This window comes from Microcebus murinus, chromosome X (genome assembly GCF_040939455.1).
Source record: "Microcebus murinus isolate Inina chromosome X, M.murinus_Inina_mat1.0, whole genome shotgun sequence".
In the NCBI taxonomy this organism is placed as follows: Eukaryota; Metazoa; Chordata; class Mammalia; order Primates; family Cheirogaleidae; genus Microcebus; species Microcebus murinus.
In genome coordinates, this window is record NC_134136.1 from 115,740,128 (window position 1) to 115,767,401 (window position 27,274).

The 27,274-nt window shown below is 39.0% G+C and overlaps 2 protein-coding genes across 12 annotated transcripts in view; one reads left to right on the forward strand and one right to left on the reverse strand.

The window, feature by feature from the left end:
* The window catches only part of CASK (calcium/calmodulin dependent serine protein kinase), a 381,055-nt gene that overhangs the window by 161,608 nt on the left and 192,173 nt on the right, over positions 1-27,274 (reverse strand). The window lies entirely within an intron of this gene.
* GPR82 (G protein-coupled receptor 82) lies at positions 19,776-24,608 on the forward strand. The gene is made up of 2 exons (XM_020285066.2): positions 19,776-19,861; positions 23,504-24,608. The coding sequence occupies exon 2, from the start codon at positions 23,538-23,540 to the stop codon at positions 24,546-24,548; it is 1,011 nt and encodes a 336-aa protein (XP_020140655.1). The 5' UTR covers positions 19,776-19,861; positions 23,504-23,537; the 3' UTR covers positions 24,549-24,608.

The following is a 27,274-nucleotide window of genomic DNA, read 5'->3' on the forward strand; positions in this document are numbered from 1 at the left end:
TATTTTTCCTTCCTTTAAGTTCACAGGAAGGGAATAGGAAGCAAAATAATTTATTTATGTGCCCTTTACTGTGCTAGATGCTTCACATGCATTATCATCAGTTAATCTTCAGTGCATTGTGATGTAATCAGCAATTGTATTCTACATATGTGAGCATATAAGTGGCTAGACTTCCATTCCATAGATATTGTCTCTGCTAATGCTTTTCGTTTCATTCTGCCCAAGCACTTGGTGATTGCTGAGATGTCTTTTATTTTAAAAAATGTGTCATTAATATGCATTTGGGGCAAAAATTTCTGCTTGCCACTCATTGCAATTACATGATATAAAAAAAAATCTGCAAGACTTTGAAAGCTTTCTCTGAAGCATGGATGATAATCCAGAACAAACTTACACAGGTTGATAGAAGAAAAAAAATGGAATCAAATCAGAGCATCTTACCCTTATTAATTTTGTTTCTGTCCCATGATATGCATAAAGAACCATCAGAAGATGAGCTTTGGAAAAGGTTTCTAATTATGGTTTGGATACAGATGTTGATGATGCACAGAATCTCTTTCTGCTTTATTAAGCCATGCAAGTTATTTCTGGAGCAACAGTTAACTGTTACAGTTATAGTCTGGGTTGGTAATTTCACATATAAATTGTTTTTAGTTATAAAACATTTCAAACATACAAATATGGAAAAACAACACAACAGACAACTAAGCATCCATCACCCAAATTAGATGTTAACACTTTGGCCTTACTGACTTAAAAGTTCTCCCATATCCATATACATATAATCCAGAAAGTTAGATATACTAAAGCTCACCTCACATCCTTCTCCAAGGAAACCTCTTTCTTGAAGTTAGTGTTTATCATTCTGATGTATTTTGTACTTTTACAACATATGTATGTATAACAATATGCACTTTAAAAAAATTTACATAAATGGAATAATACATCCTTTGTAACTTTTTTCAACCAAATCATGTTAATCTATGTTGACACATGTGGGTCTTCATTCATTTTCACTGATGTAGTGTTTTACTTTATGAATATACAACAGTTCATTTCTCCATTTCCCCTAACAATGGGCACTCAGGTGGTTTCCACTTTTTTCTACTAATAGAAACCATGCTCAAGTGAAATCTTTTGTATACTTTGTGTCCATGTGTGGAGTTTCTCTATGGTTGACACCTAGAAGTAGAAATGCTTGGATGTAAGGATATATAGATCTTCAGCTTGTCTTGGTTTTGTCAAATTGTTTTCTGAAGTGATTTTACCAATTTATACACTCATCCCACTACTAGGCAGAAATGAGTTCCTGTTTACCCATATCCTGACTAACACTTGGTTTTATCAGATTTACTACTTTTTGCCAATCTGGTGGGTGTGAAATGGTACCTCATTGTGGTTTTAATTTGCACTTTCCTGATTACTAGTGAAATGGAGCATCATCTATTTTTTTTTGCTCATTCAGGTTTCTTCTTGGGTCAATGGCCCATTCAAATCTATATCTCTCCCCTCCTGTTTTCTCTAATGAGTGATCTTTTTTCTTTTAAAAAAATTATTGAAGTATTTCTTTATATATTCTGGACACTAATCCCTTGATGTTTATATGGTTTGCAAGTAACTTCTACCAGTATGCACTTGTCTTTTACCTTACTTATGGTTTCTTTTGCCAGATACCATGAGCAAAATAAAAATTTTTCAAATTAATAAATCTATATAAACACTTACCCTTTTATGTATATTCCTCAAGGACCAAGCCAAAGAATTTGCAGATAAAATTATTTTATAATTAGACAGCTTGATATTTCACTTATAAATAGTAAGAGTTGTCCAAATGAGGAGTTCCCTGAGAGCATGAAAACAGAAATGTTTTCTGAGAGTTAAACTACAAAATCCAAATACCTGAGTATTTGGATGAGTTCCTGTTTACCCATATCCTGACTAACACTTGGTTTTATCAGATTTACTACTTTTTACCAATCTGGTAGGTGGGAAATGGTACCTCATCGTGGTTTTGATTTGCACTTCCCTGATTACTAGTGTATAAAATAATTTCAAAGAGATAGAAAGTCTCTTAGATCAGAAGATGACATGATTAAATGTATTAACATATCCAAAGAGGCTGGCACTGTGGCTCACACCTGTAATCCTAGCCCTCTGGGAGTCTGAGGCCGGTGGATTGCTCAAGGTCAGGAGTTCGAAACCAGCCTGAGCAAGAGCAAGACCCCGTCTCTACTATAAATAGAAAGAAATTAATTGGCCAACTAAGATATATATTGAAAAAATTAGCTGGGCATGGTGGCGCATGCCTGTACTTCCAGCTACTCGGGAGGCTGAGGCAGCAGGATTGCTTGAGCTCAGGAGTTTGAGGTTGCTGTAAGCTAGGCTGATGCCACGGCACTCACTCTAGCCTAGGCAACAAAGCGAGACTCTGTCTCCAAAACAAAACAAAACAAAACACAAAAAAACATATCCAGAGAAAGAACTGGCCATTCACTAGGGAGTGAGTGAAAATTAGAAGGAAAAAAGTGCTAGGAAAATGTTGGCATTGCACATCCAACACAGTCCAGGGAAACAGTCTTGGCCAGTGGATGGTGGAGTATTATGTATGCTCCCATTAGTAAGGCCACGGCAAGAATTATGCTGAGGATGAATCTAATAGGTTTTCTTAGCCCAATAACATTAAACATTATTAAATAATGAACTGAGAGGTGACATAACAAGCAGGTTAAAAGAGTGGATGATGCAGTCAGATTGCCTGAGTTCAGTTTCTGGTTTCACCACTTACTATGTCATCTCGGACAAACTCTACTTCCTCTACTGAGAAAACAGGAATAATAGCAGTATCTAACTTGTAGGGTTATTATGAGGACTAAATGAGTTAAGAATGTACCTGGCAAGTAGGAAACATTCAATATATGATATCCAAATACTCAAATACCAAGGGAAAGGCAGGGAAAATATATAAAATGGAATTGCTAGAAGCTGAGAGTAAACATCAGAACTAGGGCGATTATAGTGGAAGTCGATCTGGATTAAATGAGGTGGGGCAAGCAACTAAAAAAGGGTAATTTAGCCTTAGCTTTCAACTAATAATGGTAATGTCAGGACAGGAGAGTTAAAAGACCCATTCTATTTTATGTGAGCAAGCAAAATAAGAGGATGAGAGTACCTGGCAGGATGCTAGAAGAAGATATGTTAATACACATCTGATCCTTGGCTTTTCTTTGTGTAATCACAGGGGCCAAATTGGTCTCCACATTGCACTCTGAGATGTGGACAAGATACCTTCACTACCTGGCTCAACAGTATGAACTCGGGCGGGAATGATAATCACTCTGATGGGTTATATTTTCAAATTTTGTCAAACAGCAAATTTCTAGACCAAAATTTCTTAATGCCTTCCATTAATACTGCTGGCATAGCTATTATATGCCCTTTGTAGACAGTTCCTTTCTACATTTCCTGCCTCATTCTGTGTGCCACTACTTATCGAGACATTTCAGCATCCCCTAATCAGCTTCCCCCCCACCCCCACCCCGCAACTGATCTTTTTCCTTTCCTGTAGTCAGCAGCACCTCTTTCTCTTCCTCAATTCAGTTTTATCTCTTTGTTTCTATACTTTCTCTTTTAATTACTTTTCTCACACTTTAGTGCCCTCTTGTTTTGTGTCCTCTGATCTGTCAGAAGCAGAAATGCTTCATATCTGCGTGGCAACTGAGTTTGTACTCAAAAGAAAAACACTGTTTCCTCTATATGAAAAACAACTTTCAGCTGGCTGCAAAAGGGAACTGATAAGGTTTGCATGCATGTTCATATTCAGTTCCCCTTTGTGGCCAGTGCAACTTGAAAAACACAGGAACGCACAGGCTCAGCTCTTGTGGGGACTGATTATAGGATTCTAAATAGATATGGCAAGTTCACTGCACTTTGAGGAAGCAATACAAAAGTCTAATTAGAACATTAAAATTGCAAGCACATCAAAAGAAATGTGGCAGATTAAAAATGGCCCCTAATTCTCTGCCATTCCTCCCATCCAGAGGTGGAGTCTACTTCTCCACCACTGGAATCTGGGAGAGGAGGCAGCTGGTTCAATAGTTTGACATTTATAATCCTGATAATAACAAAACCTTGAGTAATGAGTACAACCAAGCATGGTGGGGAGAAAAAGCTACCCCACTATGCTAGATTAATCATCTTTCTACCTGCTTTCAAGCTCTAGTATTGAAAATGTCAAAGCAACATGACAGATCCAAGACCAAAGTGGGACACAGTGGGCATCCCTTCACAAAGTAAAATTTGCTTTTCTTTTAGGAATGTTAATTGGGAAGCAGTGGACTCTGAAGTATATATACTATATTAATCCCTAAGGAAAGAGCCAATTCACTGCACTTTGAGGAAAAAACATAAAACTCTAATTAGAATATTAAAACTGCAAGCACATCAGAAGAAATATGGCAGATTAAAAATGGCCCCTAATACTCTGCTATTCCTCCCATCCAGAGGTTGAGTCTACTTCCCCATCACTTGAATCTGGGCAGGTATTGAGACTTGCTTTCACCAATAACATGTGGACATTGTATGACACCTAGTTTTGCCCTCTTGGAACCTGAGAGGATCATGTTATAAATAAGCCTAGGGTGAAAGATCACATGGAGAGAGCTGTTCAGCCTACCCAACTGTCCCAGCTAATGCTCCAAATATGTGAGTGAGGCCATCTCGGACCATCCAGCCTCACCTGAGTTGTTAGATTAACAGCCGCATGAATAACACCCAGGTGAGGCTGATAGAAGAGTTCTGGCCCAGTTGAACCCAGAACAAATTGCAGCATTGATGGTGAATAAATGGTTGTTGTGTTAAGCCACTAAGTCTGGGGGTGGTTTGGTATGCAGCAAGAGATAATAAATGATGCATTAAAGATACAAATGAAGAGTGTGTGTAACATTAATTTTTTTGAAAATGACGATAAATATTGTAATTTCTTTAACGAAAAAGACAATGCCTTGAATTATTTTACTTGAAAGCTTTGTGTGTGTGTGTGTGTGTGTGAGACAGAGAGAGAGAGAGAGAGAGAGAGAGAGCAAGCGAGCGAGTGAGTGAGCGCGCGCATGTGTATGTGAGAGAGAGATATGTACTTTCCAAACCACTGCAGGGTGGTGGTGGTGGTGTGGTTATTAAAGATTTAGTAACAAACTATGTGTTACTACAGAGATAAAAACAAGCACATGCTCCCCCTGAAGAAGAGAGCTGGATAATGAGGCAGCTAGTTAGGCTGTCTGTTAAATGAAGGGATCTGTAGTCTTTGGGCTGACAGGATGAAGTGTCTACAGTGAAGGATAAAGGTAATTTCTCCTATACTTTCTTCATTAGGTGAAATATACTTTAAATTACATGAATTATTATACCTAAACATGTTGTTTTCATTATAAGCCTTTTAGTATTATTTGACTTTTAAAACCATGTCCATCAGTTGCTGTGATTTTAAAAAAAGTGACTGGAAAAACTAAAAGATATGGTAATAAAATCTTTCACATACTAAAGTGTCAGACTTTCTTTTCACCACTAGGATAATTGCAGTTGTGAATCTTTTACAAAGATAAGTCTCCTGATAATCACTGTTAGGTTTGTTCCAGGAGGGAACTTCAAAAGTATGTATAGGGTGGAATGCGGTTAATAGAAAAACCGAGGTTTGTGAATCAACAGCCACTGGAGTCTGGAGAGTCCCTGGAGGTTGTAAAATCTGACAGACAACTGCAGCCAGCATTCCTATCCCCCCTGATAAGGACAGAACTACCTGCTCCCTTATCTCTACAGGATAAGACTGACACAGAGGTCCCAGAAGTTGGTTGCTTAAAAAAATTTCTTTTAATATTTGGATTTACTTACAAATGAGAATTTTTTTTAACAAATAGGATTTAAACATCTATATTTGTATAGTGGTGTTTCTAACATAATCATGATTTTTGTTTAATTTCAGGATGTTATAGGGGTACAAACATTTTGGTTACATGTTATGACTTTGCCTCACCCAAGCCAGGATTGGAGGTGTGCCCTTCCCCCATACAATGCCCACTGCATGCATTAGTTGCGAGTTTACCCATCCCCATCCTCCCAAACCCCAATGAATATTACTATTGTGTAAGCACCTTAGTGTTGATCAGTTAGTGCCAATTTGATGGCAAGTACATGTGGTGCTTAGTCTTCCAACCCATCCCTGAAGTATCACAAGAATGGAAGAATAAAAAAAAAAAATTTATTGCAGCGGCTGTTCTGGCCCAGACACTCACTCGTCCCTGAGAAACCCTCTATAAAACCCAAGGCTTTACTCCCCTCTCAAGGTGGATGCTCTTTGGCCTCCACCCATCGGCACCAAACGGCATTTTTGCTAGCCTGAGGCTTCCTGTATCTCTCAGCTCCAGACTCTAACAATCACTAGAACAAAACAAAACAATAATAACAACAACAACAAAAAAACCAATCCCCAAAGGACATATCCTATTAAAGGCAGATGAATGCCACTGGGTTTTGATCTTAAGGAAAGAAATCCATTGTCTATACAATTACAATTTTTTCTATCATGTTTAAAGTCATTTTCTGCTACTAAAATAAAGAAATTTATCGTTGTATTAGACTTTAAAAAAAGAAACAACCCAATTTTTCTGTTGCTTTAAGTTTCCAACTTAAAAATAGTGCAATGTAAGCAGCTCATGCTTCAGCCACTAATAGCAAAGCAGGTTTAACTAGGGCTGGTAATATATTGCCCTCTGCTGGCTAAAGCACCATCAAAGAAGAGAGCCTCTTAGAGATTTTTTTTCTGTTACAATTTAATGCAGGTTTCTTCTTTCCAATTTTTTTCTCCAGATATTTCTGGAGATATGGAACTCTAGAGAACTTATACTTCCCACATTCAGTACTTTATTTGTAGGTTTATTAAAACTATATATATTAGGCTGGTTTTTGATGGAGACAAAGGAGGAATCCTAATCCCAAGGTGTTAGGATTACAGGTATGAGCCACCTTGCCTGGCCTCATTTATTATTAAAATAAATATTTAAAGCAGTTCAGCAACTTGAAAATATTAAAAATTATGCCACATATAGTGCTATTTGAGAAATAATCTAAAACAGTAAGACTTGTTTACAGTGATGCCTTAAAAGGACTCTTTGAAGTCTAATATATCTCCATTGATCAAAAGATTACCAAGCTGTAACCACCAATGAAACAGCTGATTTAGGTAAGAATCATCAAAGAATGTTAAAATCCATTAAGTGAAAGGATATCAGAGTATATTAGCAGTGTCTCAAAATATGACTCTCAGATTACTTGCCAATTACAATAAGAAAAGAGTACTTTTACAATGGAGAGTTGCCAGGAGTTAATAAATTTCCAGATTAAAAACTGGAGACAGGTACATAAGTAAGATATGTTTTTGGTCATTGGTGATACTTACTCACTTTATCTAAGGTAATAAACCAGAATCTGATGAGTACTATCATATTATGAGAGTCAGTATAAGAGCTAAGACTATGGGCTCTGAAGTAAGACTACCTGGGTTCAAATCTAGGCCTTGCAATATACCAGTTATATTATTGTAGACAAGTTATTTATCCTCTGTGGACCTGATCTACATCTATCATCTAGAAAGTGACAGTGATAATACTATCTCAGAGATATTTTAAAAATTATATGAATAAAAATAAAAGCAGTTCAGTGGTTATTTATTACTATTATTATTATTTTATGGAGACAAGGTCTTGCTCTGTTGCCCTGGCTAGAGTGCAGTGGCATCATCATAGCCCACTGCCTCAAACTCTTGGGCTCCAGTGATCCTCCTGCTTCAGCTGGGACTATAGGTGCGAGCCACTGTGCCTAGCTAATTTTTCTATTTTTAGTAGAGACGGGTGTTGCTCTTGCTCAGGCTGGTCTCAAACTCCTGACTGCAAGCCATCTTCCTGCCTTGGCCTCCCAAGGTGTTAGGATTACAAGTGTGAGCCACCTTGCCTGGCCTCATTTATTATTAAAATAAATATTTAAAATGTGGTTCCCAGTAAAACTTGTGACTTCGATACTTGGGGCTCTTAATTAAGAGAAAATGAATACAGACACTAACAGGGTACAGGAGGGAAGACTTGAGATACCTAATTCTTCCTCCCCTTTCCTTGACATCTCTGTCTCTTTTTCCCCCTGAATAAGAACAGGAAGTGACATGGAGCAGGGGACTTGACTTAGATTTTTAATCTAAAAATCCAAAAGGGATTCATAATATAATGGCCAGGTCCTGGAAAAAAAGAGACAGAGTGGTGGGAATTCTTGACACTGCTATATGATACCTGTTTAAAAAAAAATTTTTTTTAGAGACAAATAAGGTCTCTCTCTGTTGTCCAGGCTGGAGTGCTGTGGTACAATCACAGCTTGACACAGCCTTAAACTCTTGGGACTCAAATGATCCTCCACCTTAGCCTCTTGAGTAGCTGGGACTACAGGCACGCACTACCAGGTTCAGCTATTTTTTTTTTTTTTTAATTTTCTGTAAAGATAAGGTCTCACTATGTTGCTCAGGCTGGTCTGGAGGTCCTGGCCTCAAGGGATCCTCCTGCCTCAGCCTTGGAAAGTGCTGGGACTATAGATGTGCACACCACCGCATCCAGCCTGTGATGCCTTTTTAATACATTATATTTCATTGCAATCCAAGTCGCTGTTGCCTAGGGTATAGGTGTGTGTGTGTGTTATAACTGTGGCAATACAATGGACTAAATTATTTTCAGAATTCTATCATCAAATGCTTCATTTTCAGAAATCTTTATCTACCTTTGGCTTTTCAAAGAACCCATAGAAAAGAATGGTCATCTAATTCAAAGCTAAAGTTTCTCCCCCACGCTAAACCTGCTAATTTCCTGTCTGCTTTTCAACTGCCACCTCTGAGGTGATTCCAATTCTTATGACTGCCACTGAGGTTGCTACAGTGTTTTTGTGTTGTACATTACTAAAAGATAGCATGTTTAAGCCCGTATGAAAAGAAAAGGCCCATATGAAGGATAATGAAACTGATTATCAGGTCTGTGATATTGTGAAATATATATTGGTTCTTCTCCCCTTTCCTGGCAGACAGCTGCTAAAATTCGTTGAAACTCCAAAGTGATGTCTTTTTGTATGCTAATGAGATGACTGTAGGGTTGAGCCCCTGGGTAGCCTCAGGACTGGGGCTGTTCACCAGCAAGACAAAGGCAGGATTAGAGGGCCAGACTTTCAGCCTCATCCCTCCCCTCCAGGGAAGGCAGGGATGGGGCTGAAAGTTGTGCTAATGAAGTCTCCTTAAAAACCCCAAAGGACAGGGTTTGGCGAGCTTCCAGATGCCTGCAGACCTGGAGGTCCCTGGAAGGTGTTGTGCTCATTGGGGGCATGCAAACTCCAAGCCTCTTCCCATATGTCTTGCCTCTGTTCATCTTTTCATCTGCATCCACCGTACTATCCTTTATAAGACACCAGTAAAGGTAAGTAAGTGTTTCTGAGGGCTATGAGCTGCTCTAGCAATTAATGGGACCCCAGGAGAGGGCTGTGGGATCCCTGATTTATAGCCAGCGGGTCAGAAGCACAGGTGAAACAACCTGGAGCTTGCGATTGGCATCTGGAGTGTGTGTGTGTGTGGGTGTGTGTGGTCTTGGGGACTAAGCCCTCAATCTTGTGGGGTCTGACACCATCTCCAGGTAGTGTTGGATTACAACTGAATTAGAGGACAACCAGCTGGGGTCCCTGCAGAATTGATAGCTTGTGGGGGAGAAATCCTCGCACACATTTGGTCAAAGAAGTCTTCTGTGTTGATTGTTGTTGAGTGAGAGAATAGAAAAGTACTTTGAGTTTGTGTGAGAATTTTTTCTACTCTCATCAATTGGTGTCAGTGAAGAAAGGTTTGCTAGAACGGTCCTGACTCATCGAAATATTAATAAGTGGTTTGGGAAGAGAAAGGAGGAAAGGGTTGGGGTTGGGGATGAGGAACCTTTGATTCTGGGGTGGCTACATGGTCACCCATGGTAGAGAGCTGCAGCTGTGCTGCAATCAGTTACCCAAGGTAAGTGTTACCAGTGGAATTTAGAGATGGATCCAACTCCTTGGGGAGCTGATTACCTGGAGGCCTAAGGGAATGTAGACTAATAATAGTGAAATATTCAATCCCTTGGCAGTTGTTATCTATAATGGCTAAAATGAAATTATAAAAAAAGAGAGTGCCGGGTCAGACCTTTGTTCTAGATCAAGTTCAGATTTCAGTCTGTCTGGGCTTCCAAGCTGACCCCCAAGGCAAAAATTATGCCTTGGCACAACAGAAAGTACCTTTAAGAACTGTGGTTACTGAGAAGGCAGTCCATGGGGGGAAGGGCAAACCTACTGAAACCAGAGGGTATAGTGGGATGGAATTGTTTCCTTTTGCTGACCAGTATAGCTCCCTGAGGCGCCTTTACTAAAATGGATTGTGAGAGTAACTAATTCAGGAGCAGTATCTTTAGTTTTAAATGCTGCCTAGTAGAAGAGCGTGTTTGGGTGGATACAGGACCCACAGCTCACTGTGGAATAATCACAGTTAGGTATATACAATCCAGAACACTAGAGGTTATTCCTGAGGGAATGGCCAGCCTAGTGGTCTGGACAAAAGCCACTGTAAGTTCTGTTTACCTTGAGAAGGGGGACTGCCCAACTACACCTATACATATCCAGTGAAGCACCCCAGATGAAGCAGCTGATGTGGTTCCTATGCAAGCCATGTGGGACTGGCTTTATGACATGTACCCACTGAATGTGCCCATTACCCAGATCATGGTAAATGCTGTGGTTAAGGCAGCCCCTTCTGCATGGGCACCCATGTAACCTTACTGCTGCAAAACTGAGCTACAGCCCGAGAAAGCTTATCAAATTTGCTGTCTCAGCTTCCTCTCACGGGTCTTACAGATGCTAATAAAAACAGGAAGGTAATTAACAAGAAAATGGGGAAAGGCAGAGGGCCAGAGTCAGAGTTCTCATCCCAGGAAGGTGGGCATTTTTAGATGGTTATTTTAACAGTGGATGAAGAAAACTTTGATGGGGTGAAAGTAAGAGAAAAAAGAAAAGGGAGAGTCTTTTGGGACTCGGTCCAGCAGGGTGGAAATCTTTAGATGGTTATTAAGAAATGGAGTAAATAAAATGGAAATTGGGGTTAAAACAAAGGCCTTTTTTTTTTTTTTTTTTTGAGACAGAGTTTCGCTTTGTAGCCCAGGCTAGAGTGAGTGCCTCGGCGTCAGCCTAGCTCACAGCAACCTCAAACTCCTGGGCTCAAGCGATCCTCCTGCCTCAGCCTTCCAAGTAGCTGGGACTACAGGCATGCACCACCATGCCCGGCTAATTTTTCCCATATATATTAGTTGGCCAATTAATTTCTATTTATAGTAGAGATGTGGTCTTGCTCTTGCTCAGGCTGGTTTAGAACTCCTGACCTGGAGTGATCCGCCCGCCTCAGCCTCCCAGAGTGCTAGGATTACAGGCGTGAGCCACCGCGCCTGGCCTAAAACAAAGGTCTTAATACAACAGTATTAAAGGCTGGGTGGGCCAGAGGGAACCTCCACTGTTTCTGACATGAAGGGGTTCCAAGCAGGCTGCTGTATTTATCCCAGTTTGGAGAAACTGAAAAAGTCAGAAGGCAGAGATTACAATGGGGAATCTGACCAACAATTGCTTGGGGCAATGTGGAGGCTCTAGGCTCAATCTCCTGCTGGGACTCAAAGCCTTTGTACTGGGCTGGGTAAAGTGGTCTGTGGGTGGAGAAGTTCCTGGGAGTAGAACATAGAAATGTAAGGGTTGATAGGATTGTGTTGTAATGTTTAAACAGGCTTTATGTAAATAACTTGTGTCTCCTTTACTAGATTTTTTTTTTTTTTTTTTTTGAGACAGAGTCTCACTTTGTTGCCCGGGCTAGAGTGCCGGTGGCATCAGCCTAGCTCACAGCAACCTCAAACTCTTGTGCTCAAGCGAGCCTTCTGCCTCAGCCTCCCGGGTAGCTGGGACTACAGTCATGTGCCACCATGCCTGGCTAATTTTTTGTCTATATATTTTTAGCTGTCCAAGTAATTTCTTTCTATTTTTAGTAGAATTAAAACCCTTGAACTCCTGAGCTCAAACGATCCCACCCTCCTCGGCCTCCCAGAGTGCTAGGATTACAGGTGAGCCACTGCGCCTGGCATCCTTTACTAAATGTTTTATGGAACTGGATATTATGTTGGATGAGGAACACTTCCCCTACCTAGGATTCTCAAACCAAAACCTGTTAAAGTCCTCATGGAGGCTGCAGTTAGGAAAGTAAGAGTTGATGGGACTAAGGTAAATGTTTATAGGGGAGTTGGTACATTTGAACACACTTTATGTGAAGTGGTTGCATCTCTTTTACCTGATTGTATTGTGGGGATGGACATACTGTACTATATGTTATATACAGTACTATAGCTAGTACTGTAAAAGAGAAGGAATATAAATCTGCCCTTGTACCAATATTATTTGGACATGCTAAATGGGGCTAAATGGGAACTGGTAAGATTGTATAAGCTCACACAATGTATAGTAGAAGCTGGGGTGCTGGTCGGGACAAATTCTCCATTTGATAACCCTTTATGGAGTGTTTACTGGGGGCTTATGGCAAATCCTGTGAGCACCTCCCAGCAGGACTACTGGGATTTTGGACTAGAGAATTTCCACTGGGGGGCATTTACTGCCTTGCTATGAGACATTAACTGAAGCTACCCCTATGACTGAGGGACATAAAATGATCCTGATACCTGAAATAGCCATGCTTTCTTGGGTGGTGTAAGAGAAACAAGATAATGAGGACGGCAGTGCCCAGAAGAGTTCCATTATAAAATGGAAATGGTTTATATGGGTTCATGCTCCCTGCAGAGTGCAAGGAGGAGATTCACAAGCAGGGAGCCTCTGTTTCTCCTAGGACTGACTCTGGAACTGTGTGAGGAGCTGCTTGCTGTATTCTACTGTCACTTGGAGAGTGTTCTATAAATAGCTCTGAAGTGACCACCCAAGAATTGCTGGGTTTGTAGAGGACAGTTCCAAGGTGAATGGACAATATCCTATTTGGAAGGTTGCTACTCTTAATCAAGGAAGGTAAGAACTAATCAGCTTGCTGGGCTGGATTACATTTTGAAGAAATGAACAATAGTAAAGGCTTCTGTGTTTGAGTTTTTACTGATGCAGGGCCAGAAGGGCAATGGAAACCTGCCCTTTCAAGGCATGCCCATATGGAGCATGGCCCTATGGAAATTTGAAGGGGTGCATTAAAGTAGGAAAAGTCGATGCCCATCAGAAGAGCCCCCTTCTAGGTTAGGAAGGTGATGGGAATCAAAAAGCAGAGATCCTTGTGTGCTCCCTTGACATGGCCACCTGGGTTCACACAATGTGTGGGTATGGGGCTACCGCGGCAGCGCAGAGATGGGCTGAATCTAGACACATTCCTCTTGCACCCTTTTCAGGCACAAAATGCCAATAAGAGTGTTGTCTACAACAGAGACTGGTGATGGCTGTGGGGCAGAGTCCCTGGTGAGAAGGTCCAAAATATAGCTGGCAAGTGAGACTGATGCTGGTAGCCCTGGGTGGCTACAAATAGGTCTTACAGGAATAGACATTTACTTAAGACTGGGCTTTGCTTACCCTGTGAAAGATGCAAATGGTTAGAGTTCTATAGAAAAACCAGAAGACATTGCATGGATTTGGATGGCCAACCATCATTTCTTCAGACTAAGGAACAGCCATAATGTTCAACAATGGATAGAAAGATATCCTCCTCAGAGTAATAGTCTGATAGAGAAGTGGAATGGACAATTAAAACATTGGTTGTCTAAAACAGGGAGGAGATAAAAGGATGAAGGGCTGGATTACATGCTTTCATGAGTGTGTGTTCATAGGTGACATGGAGCTATTGGAGGGTCCTGGCGCCATAGATTCCACTGTTTTTCTATGGTATCTGGGGAGGAGGGGTGAGGAAGGATGCTGATATGGCTGTATAATTCTTGCCATGGGAGGAGTATGCTGGTATAATGATTATGCTTTTTTCTTTCTTTCCCACATCACCTGAACTTTTTTTTTCCCCTTTCCCCTACCTGATGCAGTGGTCCTAGGACCAGGGCTGCAAATGCAGCTTACAGAAACAGGGATGAAATCTAAGCAAGGAACTGTAACTATGTATTTAAACCTTATGTCATAATTCCTAAGGCCTGATGGAGGTGGGTTGTGCCTTCATCCCATCTGGCAAAATTGGGGCTAAGAGTGAATACTTCATATTGCATGGTAGCAAAAATAGCTCAGTAGTTCTCCACCTGTGTAACCTTACCCAATCTGAATGGGAGTGGACCAAGGAGGAGCTGCTTGCTAGACTAGTATTGCTTCCTGTAATCTAGACATGCACTGCTTGCAATCTAGACCAGCACGACGGCCATTCTAATGTCCTTTCCAAATGTGGAAGAGTTTGGGTGTTTATGGAGGGAAGGAGAAATAGTAGCTGATGGAAAGAAATGAATAAATGGGTTATGAACTGAGGGAAAGCCAGTATTACAATAACACCTTGAAAGAGGCTCAGAGCAAGAGATGACATTGTCTCTGAGCTCAATTATTATATCAGATGTTTGAAAGGGTGAAGTTCTATGTTTGCTGTGATCAATCCTGCTTTTGGAACCTGACAAGACTGAAGGAAAGCCTGCCAACCTGAGTGACCTTACATGGGAGATATTCATACACTATCATGGATTGGACTAATTATTAATGAGTGAATGGGATTCTAGTAATGTGTCAATGACTTTTGAGTTGTATATCCTTTTGATGTAAGGGATTGGTTTTGAAGACTAAGGGTGGACTATGAGTTTGTAAAATATATTTGGTCTTTGACCCTATTTCCTGGTATACAACTCCTAAAATCCTCACAAACTCCAAAGTGATGTCTTTTTTGCATGGTAATGAGATGACTGATGGGTGAATTCCCTAGGTATTAAATAGCTTCAGGATGGGGCTGGTCACAGGCAAGACCTAGGCAGGAATAGAGGGTTGGGACTTTCGCCCATATCCTGGGAGGTGGGGGCTGCGGTGAGAGGGGCTGAAGGTTACATTAATCACCAATGGCTAATGGTTTAATCCATCATGACTGCTTAATTAAGCCTCCATAAAATCCCAAAACAACAAGGCTGTGAGAGCTTCTGGAAGGCTGCCAGGTGTGGATATTCCTAGAGGGTAGTGCCCCTGGGGAGGGCATGGAAGCCCTGTTCCCTTTCACTCATACCTGGTTCTATGCATCTTTTCATCTGTATCCTTTGTAATATTTTTTATAATAAACTGGGAAACATAAAATAAATGTTTCTCTGCATTCTGTGAGCCATTCCAGCAAATTAATTGAACTAAAGGAGAGAGCCATGAGAGCTCCAATTTATATAGCCTGTTGGTCAGAAGCATGGGTGAAACAACCTGGGGCTTGTGATTGGCATCTGAATGTGAGCAGTTGGGGACCAAGCCCTCAGCCTGTGGGATCTGAAGTTATCTCCAGGTAGACAGTGTCAGAATAGAACTGAATTAGAGGACACCTAGCGGGAGTCCACTGAAGAATTGATAGCTTGCTTGTTGGTGGGGAGAAATCCCCCCACATTTGGTCAAAGAAGTCTTCTGTGTCGATAGTACTTTGAGTTTGTGTGAGAGTTTTTTCTACTCTCATCAATTGGTGTCAGTGAAGAAAGGTTTGCTAGAATGGCCCTGACTCATCGAAATATTAATAAGTGGTTTGGGAAGAGAAAGGAGGAAAGGGTTGGGGTTGGGGATGAGGAACCTTTGATTCTGGGGTGGCTACATGGTCACCCATGGTAGAGAGCTGCAGCTGTGCTGCAATCAGTTACCCAAGGTAAAAGTTACCAGTGGAATTTAGAGATGGATCCAACTCCTGGATGCATAAGGACATGCAAGCTGCTAGGAAAATTCACTTTGAGTTTGTGTGTGTGGGTTTCTACTCATTTATGTTTTGTCATTAGACCTTTCTTACAAGGCTAATAGCTTTTTTGTGTTATTATAAATTTCCAAACTTTGGACTGTATCTTCTGTTTTGTAAAAGTCTTGAGAGAAATACTCAACATTGCTTGCTGAGAAAACAGCTCTTTGCAGCAAGTAGAGGTTTTTCTTCATACCGTGCTTAAGTGTGGGATGCCCCTAATTAGAGCTGCTGGTAGCAGGTGCTGAGGGCTTGAGAGCTGTGCAACTGGAAACAGGGCTGTGGCCAGACACCACATCCTAAAGAGAGCAGGAGGCTCAGTGAGCTTTGAATAAACTACAGCTTTGAGTAACAGAGCTGTGCCTCACTCTTGCTAAAGGTAACCACTGGCTTGGGTATGCACTGAACTGGACAATGCTTATTTATGCCCTTTGGGAGAAATAATTATCTTTTGAATGTAATGATCTAATGTGGACTAAATTAGGCATGTCCTCTTCTTCCTGCATACCAGTGCCCTGAGCTCCTGATTGGTTAGAGAGAGGACTTAAAAGGCCAATTGCAGCCAGTTTAGACACTAGCTCAGATAGCCTAAAATAACCTCCTTGATGAAGCACAAAGGTTCAGGGATGACTAAGATGTCCTGTGTCCTCTGGGTTCTGGCTCTGAGGGAAACTCATAAGGCACCCTAATTCTAACCCCAACAATCCACATGAGTCAGGACAGTTCTCATGTACCCCTGCCATATACCCCACCATGGATTGCCAAAATAAATGACCACATGCCTGTTCTTTGAACCATTCTCACTGAACCACTCCAAAGGAATTCTGGGGCCAGACTGAAAAAAAAAAAAAAAAACCTGCACACAATACACAAATCTATCTCAAAAGCAGGAAAAGTAGCACAAGACAGGACTTGAATTATAGGGCACTAACATCTCAAGGAGGTAGGTCAGAAGTGTCAGAGCAGAACACTTAGGAGATCAGTATTTGGCAGATGATATAGCGAAGTAATTAGAACTGTTAGGCCAGAGCATTTGGAGTTGGACCACGGAAATGGAACTCTGAAGAGAAAGATGGGAAAGATGAATGAAAACCAAAGAAAACTACTGGTGATGTGAATGAATAAAAGTCCAAACGGGCCACTTTAACAGAGAACTTGGAACATACTTTATTATTCTTGGAATTTCTCCCTGACAAGTAGTATTTTTGTTAATCTAGTATTACCTGACATTTAATCCTTCTATCAATTGCAGTATTTCTAATTTCTTAGAAAAATAGAAATAAAATTTTTCTTAGATTTCAATTGGAGAATCTCAAAATCATTGAAATCATAATCACAGAATTTATACCAATATTGCTATAATCAAAGTTAGCTTAACAAAGTCAAGAGCTTTCAAAGATAGAAAAAACTTGGCCTTGATTTCTTCCATAGTCCATTTCTGCTACCTCAGAGTCTAGAATAGGAAACTGTCTGAATGAAGTTAAAAGTATTCAAAACTTGACCTTATCAGATAAGTACTATCAGATACCCTTACTGACCTACAAGGACAACCAATAATTTCTGCTTTCTAAGGCAGAGAATGAGGTTGTTTTAAAGCTAACTTACTAGTTATATCACCTCAGGGAAGCTATTTAACCTCTGAGCCTCAATGTAAAGTGGGACTAAATGCTTTGTCCAATACATGGTGCAGAATTGTTGCTTACCCCAGGTTGTGTTCTTTTTCCTTCCAGTTGTTTTCACAGAACCTTAGAGAGCACTAAAAATCAAAATAGTGTGAGAACTGGCAAAACTTAATACCCGTCTGGGCATTCTTGCTCAATAAATGATCGGTGGTTTGACAGTGGTTTTTAAGCAGTACTTCTGATTCTTTCTTTGGTCCAATGGTTGACTGACATCTGTGGTAGCCAGTTTCCAAGAGGACTCCCAGTGATCATCACCTCCTGATACTTACCACTCCCACACTGACTCAAGGCTGGCTCTGTGTAACCAGAGTACTGTAGAAGTGACAATGTTAACTTCAGAGGCTTGATCAAAAAAAAAAGCTTTGCAGCTACTTGTTCTCTTGAATTACCTTGCTCTGAGGGGAGCTAGTTACCATGCTGTGAAGACTGATGGCTGTGTGACCTTGGACAACTTATGTGATTTTTCTGAGCTTCAGTTTTCCTCACCTTTAAAATGAAATATTTATTTCACAGGGTGTCATGAAGATTAAATAAGATTTGCAGGTAAAGCACATAGCAGGATGTCTGGCACATAGTAAGCTCTCATGACATTTGGCTAATTTACGGTGGTGGTGGTAGAAGCTGCAGTAGTAGCAATTGATTGGATGTGAAATGTGAAAGAAAGAGGAATCAAGGATGATTCCTAGGTTTTTGGCTTGACTAACTGAAGGAGCGATGGTATCATTTACTGAGTTTGGGAACAACACAGGAAGTGAAGGACATTTTTTTTATGGACCAAAGGTGCTATGCCCCAAATAGTTTTACCTATTTTTCAATCACTTAGAAATAGCATTCCATGTCCACTTTTTCTTCTCTAGATTACATCAAACTGTTTTTTTTTGTTCCAAATAATTCCTTCCCCAAACATGAGAAATTACTGAAGGAAGAGTGGTAGAAGCCAAATTATTCTGTAATCAATAGCCATGTAACCCTGGATGAGTCACTGTTCTTAGTTAAATAGTGGCAAACGTTGCAAAGATGAATAGCAGAACAAAATCCAGACATTTCAGGTAGTTGTTATTTTTGTTTGAGAGAGAAATTATTAGCAAACATCAGAGAGACTTTATGAAATCACCATGAACTTAAGGTAAGCTTTGGGGCTTATGAGAAATGGCAAAGTACTTCCATTAATTTTTAAATGAAGATTTACTGAAAACTAAAGTGCTCAGGCTTCATGAAATTAGATTTCTGTTTTCTTTTTTAGACTCCCACTGGCTTAACTACCCAAGGAAGGGCAGTGCTTGATGCAAGTCTGGCTCCCAAACTCTACACTTAGCTTTCATTTAGTTAGTAGTTCACAGACTGGTTGAACAATTCTATACATAAAGTTGTTTTCACAATTCTTTTTTTGTCTGTTTGTTTTAGAGACAGAGTCTCACCCTGTCACCCAGGCTGGAGTGCAGTGGTGCCAGCATAGCTCATTGTAACCTTGAACTCCTGGCTCAAGTGATCTTCCTGCCTCAGCCTCCTGAGTAAGTAGCATGGATTAGTTCATTAGTAACCAAACTGGGACCCAAACCCCTGGGTGCCATCTATGCTTATGGTGAGCTTCTCTGGGCTTCTTCAACCTTAAAATAAAGGGTCTCAACCCATATATGATCATGAAGTTCTATTCCAGTTCTATGATATTTGATTCTAGTAAGTTGCTATAAGTAAGAAAACTTTTGAGTTTTGTTTCCCTTTATTTTTGATGAAGATGGAGTGCAAATAAAGCCATCCACAAATGATTTTACAGACAAATTTATACCAGTATCTTATTGGGTTACCATAGAGTGGGGTTCCTTCTATCACTGTGTCATATAAAACTAGCTATGGATGATTGAACCTATGAACTTCGGTCAATCATGCCAACAAAACTAACTGAAGTGTAACTAGTTCATGAAATAACCATAAGGAAGTACAATATGTATATTGTCTATCAACTTCCTCCCACCACAGAAATAGAGAAATGAGGGTTTTTTTTTGAGGAGGTAGTTGCTACATTTACCATAACTATTGAAATTCTTCAATACTCTGTTTAATTCCTCTTTTTCCCACTATAGTTGGTGTCATGCAAGAATTTATTCACATTGACTAAGTATACTAGAAGAGTGAAGATCAGAGAATCTTAACTCTGAAATTTGGCATCACTACCCTGAACAATATATAACTACCTGTACAGGTAAGGGTGATTTTTAAATTCATTTTTAGCTTAAAAATTAACTCTATAAGGATAGGACTAACCTATTTAAATTTTGAGAACTGATCATTAAGAAACGCAGTCAGCATACTACCTAGGTAATTATTAGTAACTAAACATAGAATTGTAGAACTTTTCTCATTTGTCAAATTAGCAGAGACACAATGTATGCATGAATGACTCGAGACAGGAATTCTGCTGGGAGAATGCAGACTTGAAGACATTTTCTGGAAACCAGTTCTGCATCTGTAACATGTAACTTCTATTTGCTTTCTTAAGTTTAATAGTATTTTCCAAATTTTAGAAAATAATTATCTAGTAGTTTTGTAATAAATAGTAGTTTTGAAGAAAAGGTACATAGTAGATACAAATTTGGGAAGATAAGATGGCGAATGAGTTGTCATTTGCTACACTGAGGTTGCTATAGAGGCTCAACATCTGTCTGAAAAAGCTAGCCTCTGCAAAAGTCTTTTTACCTCCCTTTTGTTTGGAAGCATTTGCTATCAATATTCATACAGAAGCACCATTACCTTTGCAGTTCTTAGTATATTATGTGTTATCTATACAAGGCAGGGGCTAATGCTTTTCTTTAGTATCACTCCAATTTCTTTTTTTCTTTTTTCTTTTTTTGAGACAGAGTCTCACTCTGATGCCTGGTCTAGAGTGCCGTGGCATCAGCCTAGCTCACAGCAACCTCAAACTCCTTTTTAAGCAATCCTTCCGCCTCAGCCTCCTGAGTACCTGGGACTACAGGCATGCACCACAATGCCCGGCTAATTTTTTTCTATATATTTTTAGTTGGTCAATTAATTTCTTTGTATTTTTAGTAGAGACAGGGTCTCACTGTTACTCAGGCTGGTCTCGAACTCCTGAGCTCAAATGATCCTCCTGCCTCAGCCTCCCAAAGTGCTAGGATTACCGGCGTGAGCCACCACGCCCAGCCTCCAATTTCTTATGTAAAACCAAAATCTACTTTGAGCAGATAAATATTTCTTTAACTGGCTCATTTCATTCTCTATTTGACTGATTTTTATTTTTACTTTTTTTTTTTTTTTTTTTTTTAGGCAGAGCCTCACTCTGTTGCCTGGGCTAGACTGCTGTGGCATCAGCCTAGCTCACAGCAACCTCAAACTCCTGGGCTCAAGCAATCCTTCTGCCCCAGCCTCCTGAGTAGCTGGGACTACAGGCATGCGCCACCATGCCTGGCTAATTTTTTCTATATATTTTTAGTTGGCCAATTAATTTCTTTCTATTTTTAGTAGAGACAGGGTCTTGCTCTTGCTCAGGCTGGTTTTGAACTCTAATCTTGAGCAATCCTCCCACCTCGACCTCCCAGAGTGCTAGGATTACAGGTGTGAGCCACTGCACCTGGCCTTGAATGATTTTTAAATCAGTAAAGTTATAGACTAGGTTTTATATATTTATACCAGGGTCTACACTAACTGCAACCAGATTCCAATTCACCAGGCTGCACTAGATTTAAGAGACAACCTCACTGAAACATATGGACTGTTTTCCAAATAAGAATTGCAAATAAATAAAGTAAGACGATAAAGACACTTGTAGATATTAATTAAGGGTCTCACTATTTGAACCTAGAGACACTGTGTAGCCCTCAAGTTTTCAAGTCTTTGGGTGTGGATTGTTTGGTTTAACTAATTATTTCAAAATTATAAACCCCGTATTTCTGTAATCCAAGATGCAGAAAATAAAACTGTGATTTTGAAGAAGGGTAGAAAGTAAAATAGCCCTGAGGAGCTGGGGGCATATAAGAATATCAGAAGGTAAAATTTTTATGTTTATTAAGAGAATGTGATTAAGAAGAAAAAAAGATTGAGAAACCCTGTTCTAGATAATAAAAGAGTGGAGAATGTAGTGTGCAGAAAGCTATGGTGAAGAACACAGAGAAATTTGGCAGATTCTGAATAGAGCTCATGAATCTTATCTGACCAGAATCCAATAACTTTTCTTGCATCTGAAAGAAATAAGGGAATAGGCCAGGCGCAGTGGCTCACACCTGTAATCCTAGCGCTCTGGGAGGCGAGGTGGGTGGATTGCTCAAGGTCAGGAGTTCGAAACCAGCCTGAACAAGAGTGAGACCCTGTCTCTACTATAAATAGAAAGAAATTAATTGGCCAATTAATATATATGGAAAAAATTAGCATGGTGGTGCATGCCTATAGTCAGCAGGATTGCTTGAGCCCCCAGGAGTTTGAGGTTGCTATGAGCTAGGCTGACGCCAAGGCACTCGCTCTAGCCTGGGCTACAAAGTGAGACTGTCTCAAAAAAAAAAAAAAAGAAGAAACAATGGTGATATAGCACATCTTATATTTTCCTGGTTAGAGCTGGAACCCATACTACTAAGTGAAGTATCCCAAGAATGGAAAAACAAGCACCAGATATATTCTCCAGCAAACTGGTATTAACTGAGTAGCACCTAAGTGGACACATAGGTACTACAGTAATAGGGTATTGGGCAAGTGGGGGGGATAGGGGGCGGGTATATACATACATAATGAGTGAGATGTGCACCATCTGGGGGATGGTCATGATGGAGACTCAGACTTTTGGGGGGAGGGGGGAAATGGGCATTTATTGAAACCTTAAAATCTGTACCCCCATAATATGACGAAATAAAAAAAAAAAGAAATAAGGAAATGAGAAAAATAAGAAGAAAAAGGAATTATATGTGACTTTTCAGCAATTAATATGTACCCTTTGAAGCAAGAAAGATTTAAAAATAAGACATTAAAAAAAACCACACCTGCATTTATGCTGTGATTAAAACATCGTATCTTAAAAAAAAAAATCCTGAAAAACCCAGATATCAAATTACAACTGAGGACACATGAGGGTGCTCTAACCAATAAGCATAGACAGTCTGACATACAATTTGAAAGTAAACTTTTTCTTGAAGTATGACAGTTTAACATTAAATATTTAAAGTGAGATATTTCAAATGCCCTTTGGTAATGACCCTGGGATTTTGGAGTCTATTCTTAGTCGCTACACTTCTGTTCAATTCTGGACCTTGCCTGAGGTTTTTGCTCATGTGTAATTGAGTTTACTTCTAAAATAGGAAGAGACTATTCTAATGGTATTATACTGTAGAGAAATATTTTAACCTAGCCATGAAAAGACACCATTTTGAAAACTATTTACATACAATTAATGTGCTAATTAAAAATCAGTCATCTCTCTATTAATGTGGCCACAAAATACTTTCACAACACTTTCTTTTGGCTATCTTGTATTGATTGCATGTGCCTTAAAAATTTTTAAATTACATTTCTAGGTAAAACAAATTGTTTTATACTCTAAGAACTATACATTCCTCTAATATAAAATAATGAATTCTAGGCATTTAACTATTTGTAGCAAATTTGTTTTTTTAGACAAAGGCATTATCCATCACAATAAATAATTTTTTGCTTTTATTTCAACTGGACAATCGTAATTAGAAAAGGTAAGACACCATCTACACTTTCCCTTTCCATTTAATACATTTTTGTTACTATTTTATTTTATCCAGTGTTTTGTTTTTTTTACTATTTAGCTTAAATATTGTCCTATTTATAATGTTAATATTAATGTTAATATTAAATATCTACAATTCTGTTCTAGATCCTGTGGCAAAGTTCAACAAAATCTGATCTAAATGAACAACTCAACATGTATTCAGCCATCCGTGATCACGTCCACGGCTTTACCGATCACTTACACCTTCCTTTGTATTGTTGGTCTCTTTGGAAACTCTCTCTCTCAATGGATATTTTTAAGAAAAATAGGTAAGAGAACATCAACACACATCTACCTGGCACACCTTGTGACTGCAAACTTGCTTGTGTGCAGCGCCATGCCTTTCATAGCTATCTATTTCCTGAAAGGTTTCCAATGGGAATATCAATCTGTACAATGCAGAGTGGTCAGTTTTCTGGGAGTTCTATCCATTCATGTAAGTATGTTTGTCAGCCTCTTAATTTTAAGTTGGATTGCCATAAGCCGCTATGCTACCTTAATGAAAAAGGATTCCACGCAAGAGACCACTTCGTGCTATGAAAAAATATTTTATGGCCATTTATTGAAAAAATTTCGCCAGCCCAACTTTGCTAGAAAACTATGCATTTACATATGGGGAGTTGTACTGGGCATAATTCTTCCAGTTACCATATACTACTCGGTTGCAGAGGCTATAGAAGGAGAAGAGCGCCAGTGCTATAATCAGCAGATGGAACTAGGAGCCACGATTTCTCAGATTGCAAGTCTTGTTGGAACCACATTTATTGGATTTTCATTTTTAGTAGTACTAACATCATACTACTCTTTTGTAAGCCATTTGAGAAAAATAAGGACCTGTACGTCCATTATGGAGAAAGATTTGACTTACAGTTCTGTGAAAAGACATCTTTTGGTCATCCAGAGTCTACTATTAGTTTGTTTCCTTCCATATAGTATTTTTAAACCCATATTTTATGTTCTACACCAAAGAGAGGATTGTCAGCAATTGAATTATTTAATAGAAACCAAAAATATCCTCACCTGTCTTGCTTCAGCCAGAAGTAGCACAGACCCCATCATATTTCTTTTATTAGATAAAACATTCAAAAAGACACTATATAATCTCTTTACAAAGTCTAATTCACCACACAACCATATGGTTGACATTTGAATGGAAAATACCACAAACAGAAAAGCGTTCATGTGGCTCTATTAGGGGCACTAAACTACATCATTAACATGCTAGCTTGTTCGCTAACTGGCACCAAGAAAACCTCTTTAGTTTTTAAAAATAGATATTCATCTCTGTGGCAAGCAATATGGAGATACCTCAAAGAGCTACAAGTAGAACTACCATTTGATCCAGCAATCCCATTACTGGGCATCTACCCAAAGGAAAAAAAAGACGCTCTATAAAAAAGACATCTGCACTACAATGTTTATAGCAGCACAATTCACAACTGCAAAGATGTGGAAACAACTCAAGTGCCCATCAATACACAAGTGGATTAATAAAATGTGGTATATGTATACCATGAAGTTCTACTCAGCCACAAAAAATAATGGTGCCTCTTGTATTATCTTGGATAGAGCCAGAACTCATTCTACTAAGTGAAGTATCCCAAGAATGGAAAAACAAGCATCACATGTACTCACCAGCAAATTGGCATTAACTGATCAACACTTAAGTGCACGTATAGTAATAATATTCATCGGGTGTCGGGCAGATGGGAGGGGGAATTGGGGATGGGTATATACACACCTAATGGGTGCACCGGTGCACACCATCTGGGGAATGGACATGCTTGAAGCTCTGACTCGGGTGTGGCAAGGGTAATATATGTAACCTAAACATTTGTACCCCTTAATATGCTGAAATAAAAAAATTTAAAAAATATAGATATTCATAAAACTCACTTTATAGTCCTATTTATACTGAAAATTGAGACGGCAGAGACTTTCAGAGGCAAAAATCAAGCATATTGAAAGTATCCCACTGCATATGAAACTAACGGATCATTTTTTAAAAACTCAATTGTGGATACTTCTGTTCAGAACACAGTTATTTCATGACTGTAGGATAAAGAAGCAACTGGCTTATGACTTGTATGCTTTCAAGTAGTTGGAATCCAAGGGTCCATCTATGGCTAATTTTATTTATTTATTTGTTTTTTTGAGACAGAGTCTCATTCTTTTGTCTAGGCTAGAGTGCCATGGTGTCAGCCTAGCTTACGGCAACCTCACTCCTGGGCTCAAGCAATCCTTCCAGCTAATTTCTTTCTATTTTTTTTAGTAGAGACTGGGTCTTGCTCAGGCTGGTCCCAAATTCCTGAGCCCAAGCAATCTTCCCATCTTGGCCTCCCAAAGTGCCAGGATTACAGGCATGAGCCACCCTGCCTGGCCTGTATTTTTCGTAATTTTAAAATGCATTAAAAATGAGTAAAATAAAAAAATGAATAAGCAAAATGAGTAAAAGAAAAAAATAAGCAATGTATTGCTTAAGTCTTATCTAAATGCATGAATAATACAGTGTAAAAATCCAAGGCTTTATAAACATATTTATTTGGAATTATCTGGCTCATGTTATTGGGGGAGGCAATAGTCCCTGACTCTAATATTTACTAAGGAGATGTTACTTATAAATATGCTTAAATATGTGGATTATGCTTTGTCAAAATAAGCTAATATAATGTCATTATATGCCCATCTTCATCACATAGGAAAACCTTAATGTATTCAACATAAAATTATTAATGACAAAACAGTACCTGGCATATAGGTACATTCAATTAATTTTGTGAAATGAATGATAAGGCAGTTTAATAGTATTGTAGTTAAGGGATTGGTTTCTGATGTTAGACTCCTTGGGTTCAATCCTGGCTCTACCTCTTATTTAGCTGGACAATCTTAAGCATGTTATCCTCTTTAAGTGTTAATTTCTTCATTTGTAGAACAGAAAATACTTCCATATTCATAGGTATTATTATTAAATCAGATGATATTACTACTATGAGTAGCTATCATTTAGTAAGTACTTCACTATGCTTATATGCTTTTATATATTGTTTTTAGTCATCATAACCCTAAAGTATGCCTGTTTACTGATGAAAAAATTGAACTGCATTAAGTCACCCAAATTTTCTCTAATATCTAAGTAAATATTTAAAGAGTAAGTAATGGTCATTTCTTTCTTCCATGTAATCTTGTCAGTAAAATAAATGACGGCGATAATATTCTGTATTATATAAATTATAATTAAAATGTGTGTCTTCTACTTTCCCAAAGAGATTCTAAGTACCTTTGGAGGTTTTCTATTTCTACTCTCATGGTACTTTATATTTTCTTCACAGATAAGAACCAAACAAAAACAGTTAAATAAAATCAACCATTAACTGTAACTTGTCACTTCATTAAAGACTCATTTTTTTCTATATGGTAATTCTTTCAGTGTTTAAAAAGTTTAAAGTAAGTTCACATAGTGCTTCCAAGCTTTTAATCTCATAGCATGTTTTGTTCCTGAATTAGAAGTGTATAAGCAATTTACTGTACAGATTCCCTAAGAGCCATGTGTTCAAAATCACTAGGTTATTCTGACACAACTGTATAATTTTCATTAAAAACAAATAAACAAAAACAGGCCAGTAAGTTTTTTCCCCCCTTTTTTACTTCAATGCTTAACTGAGAGATGAAAATGTTCAGAGAATATGAACATGTTCTGGCTTCATATATTTACAGTGTATATTAATCCTTTTATAGTAGCAATTAGATTTCTGGCTCATTAATTTGCAGAGAAAAAGGAGACTTGGGAACTTCAGGTGACCTCCCTAAGTGCTGGCTGTAAATGGAGGTGCCTAATTTAGTGATTTCCTAGACATGCGGATCACAAAATGACTTGCA

Bases quoted from the DNA above. Each gene is read 5' to 3' on its own strand.
- GPR82 (XM_020285066.2), top strand. From the start codon at position 23,538: ATGAACAACTCAACATGTATTCAGCCATCCGTGATCACGTCCACGGCT.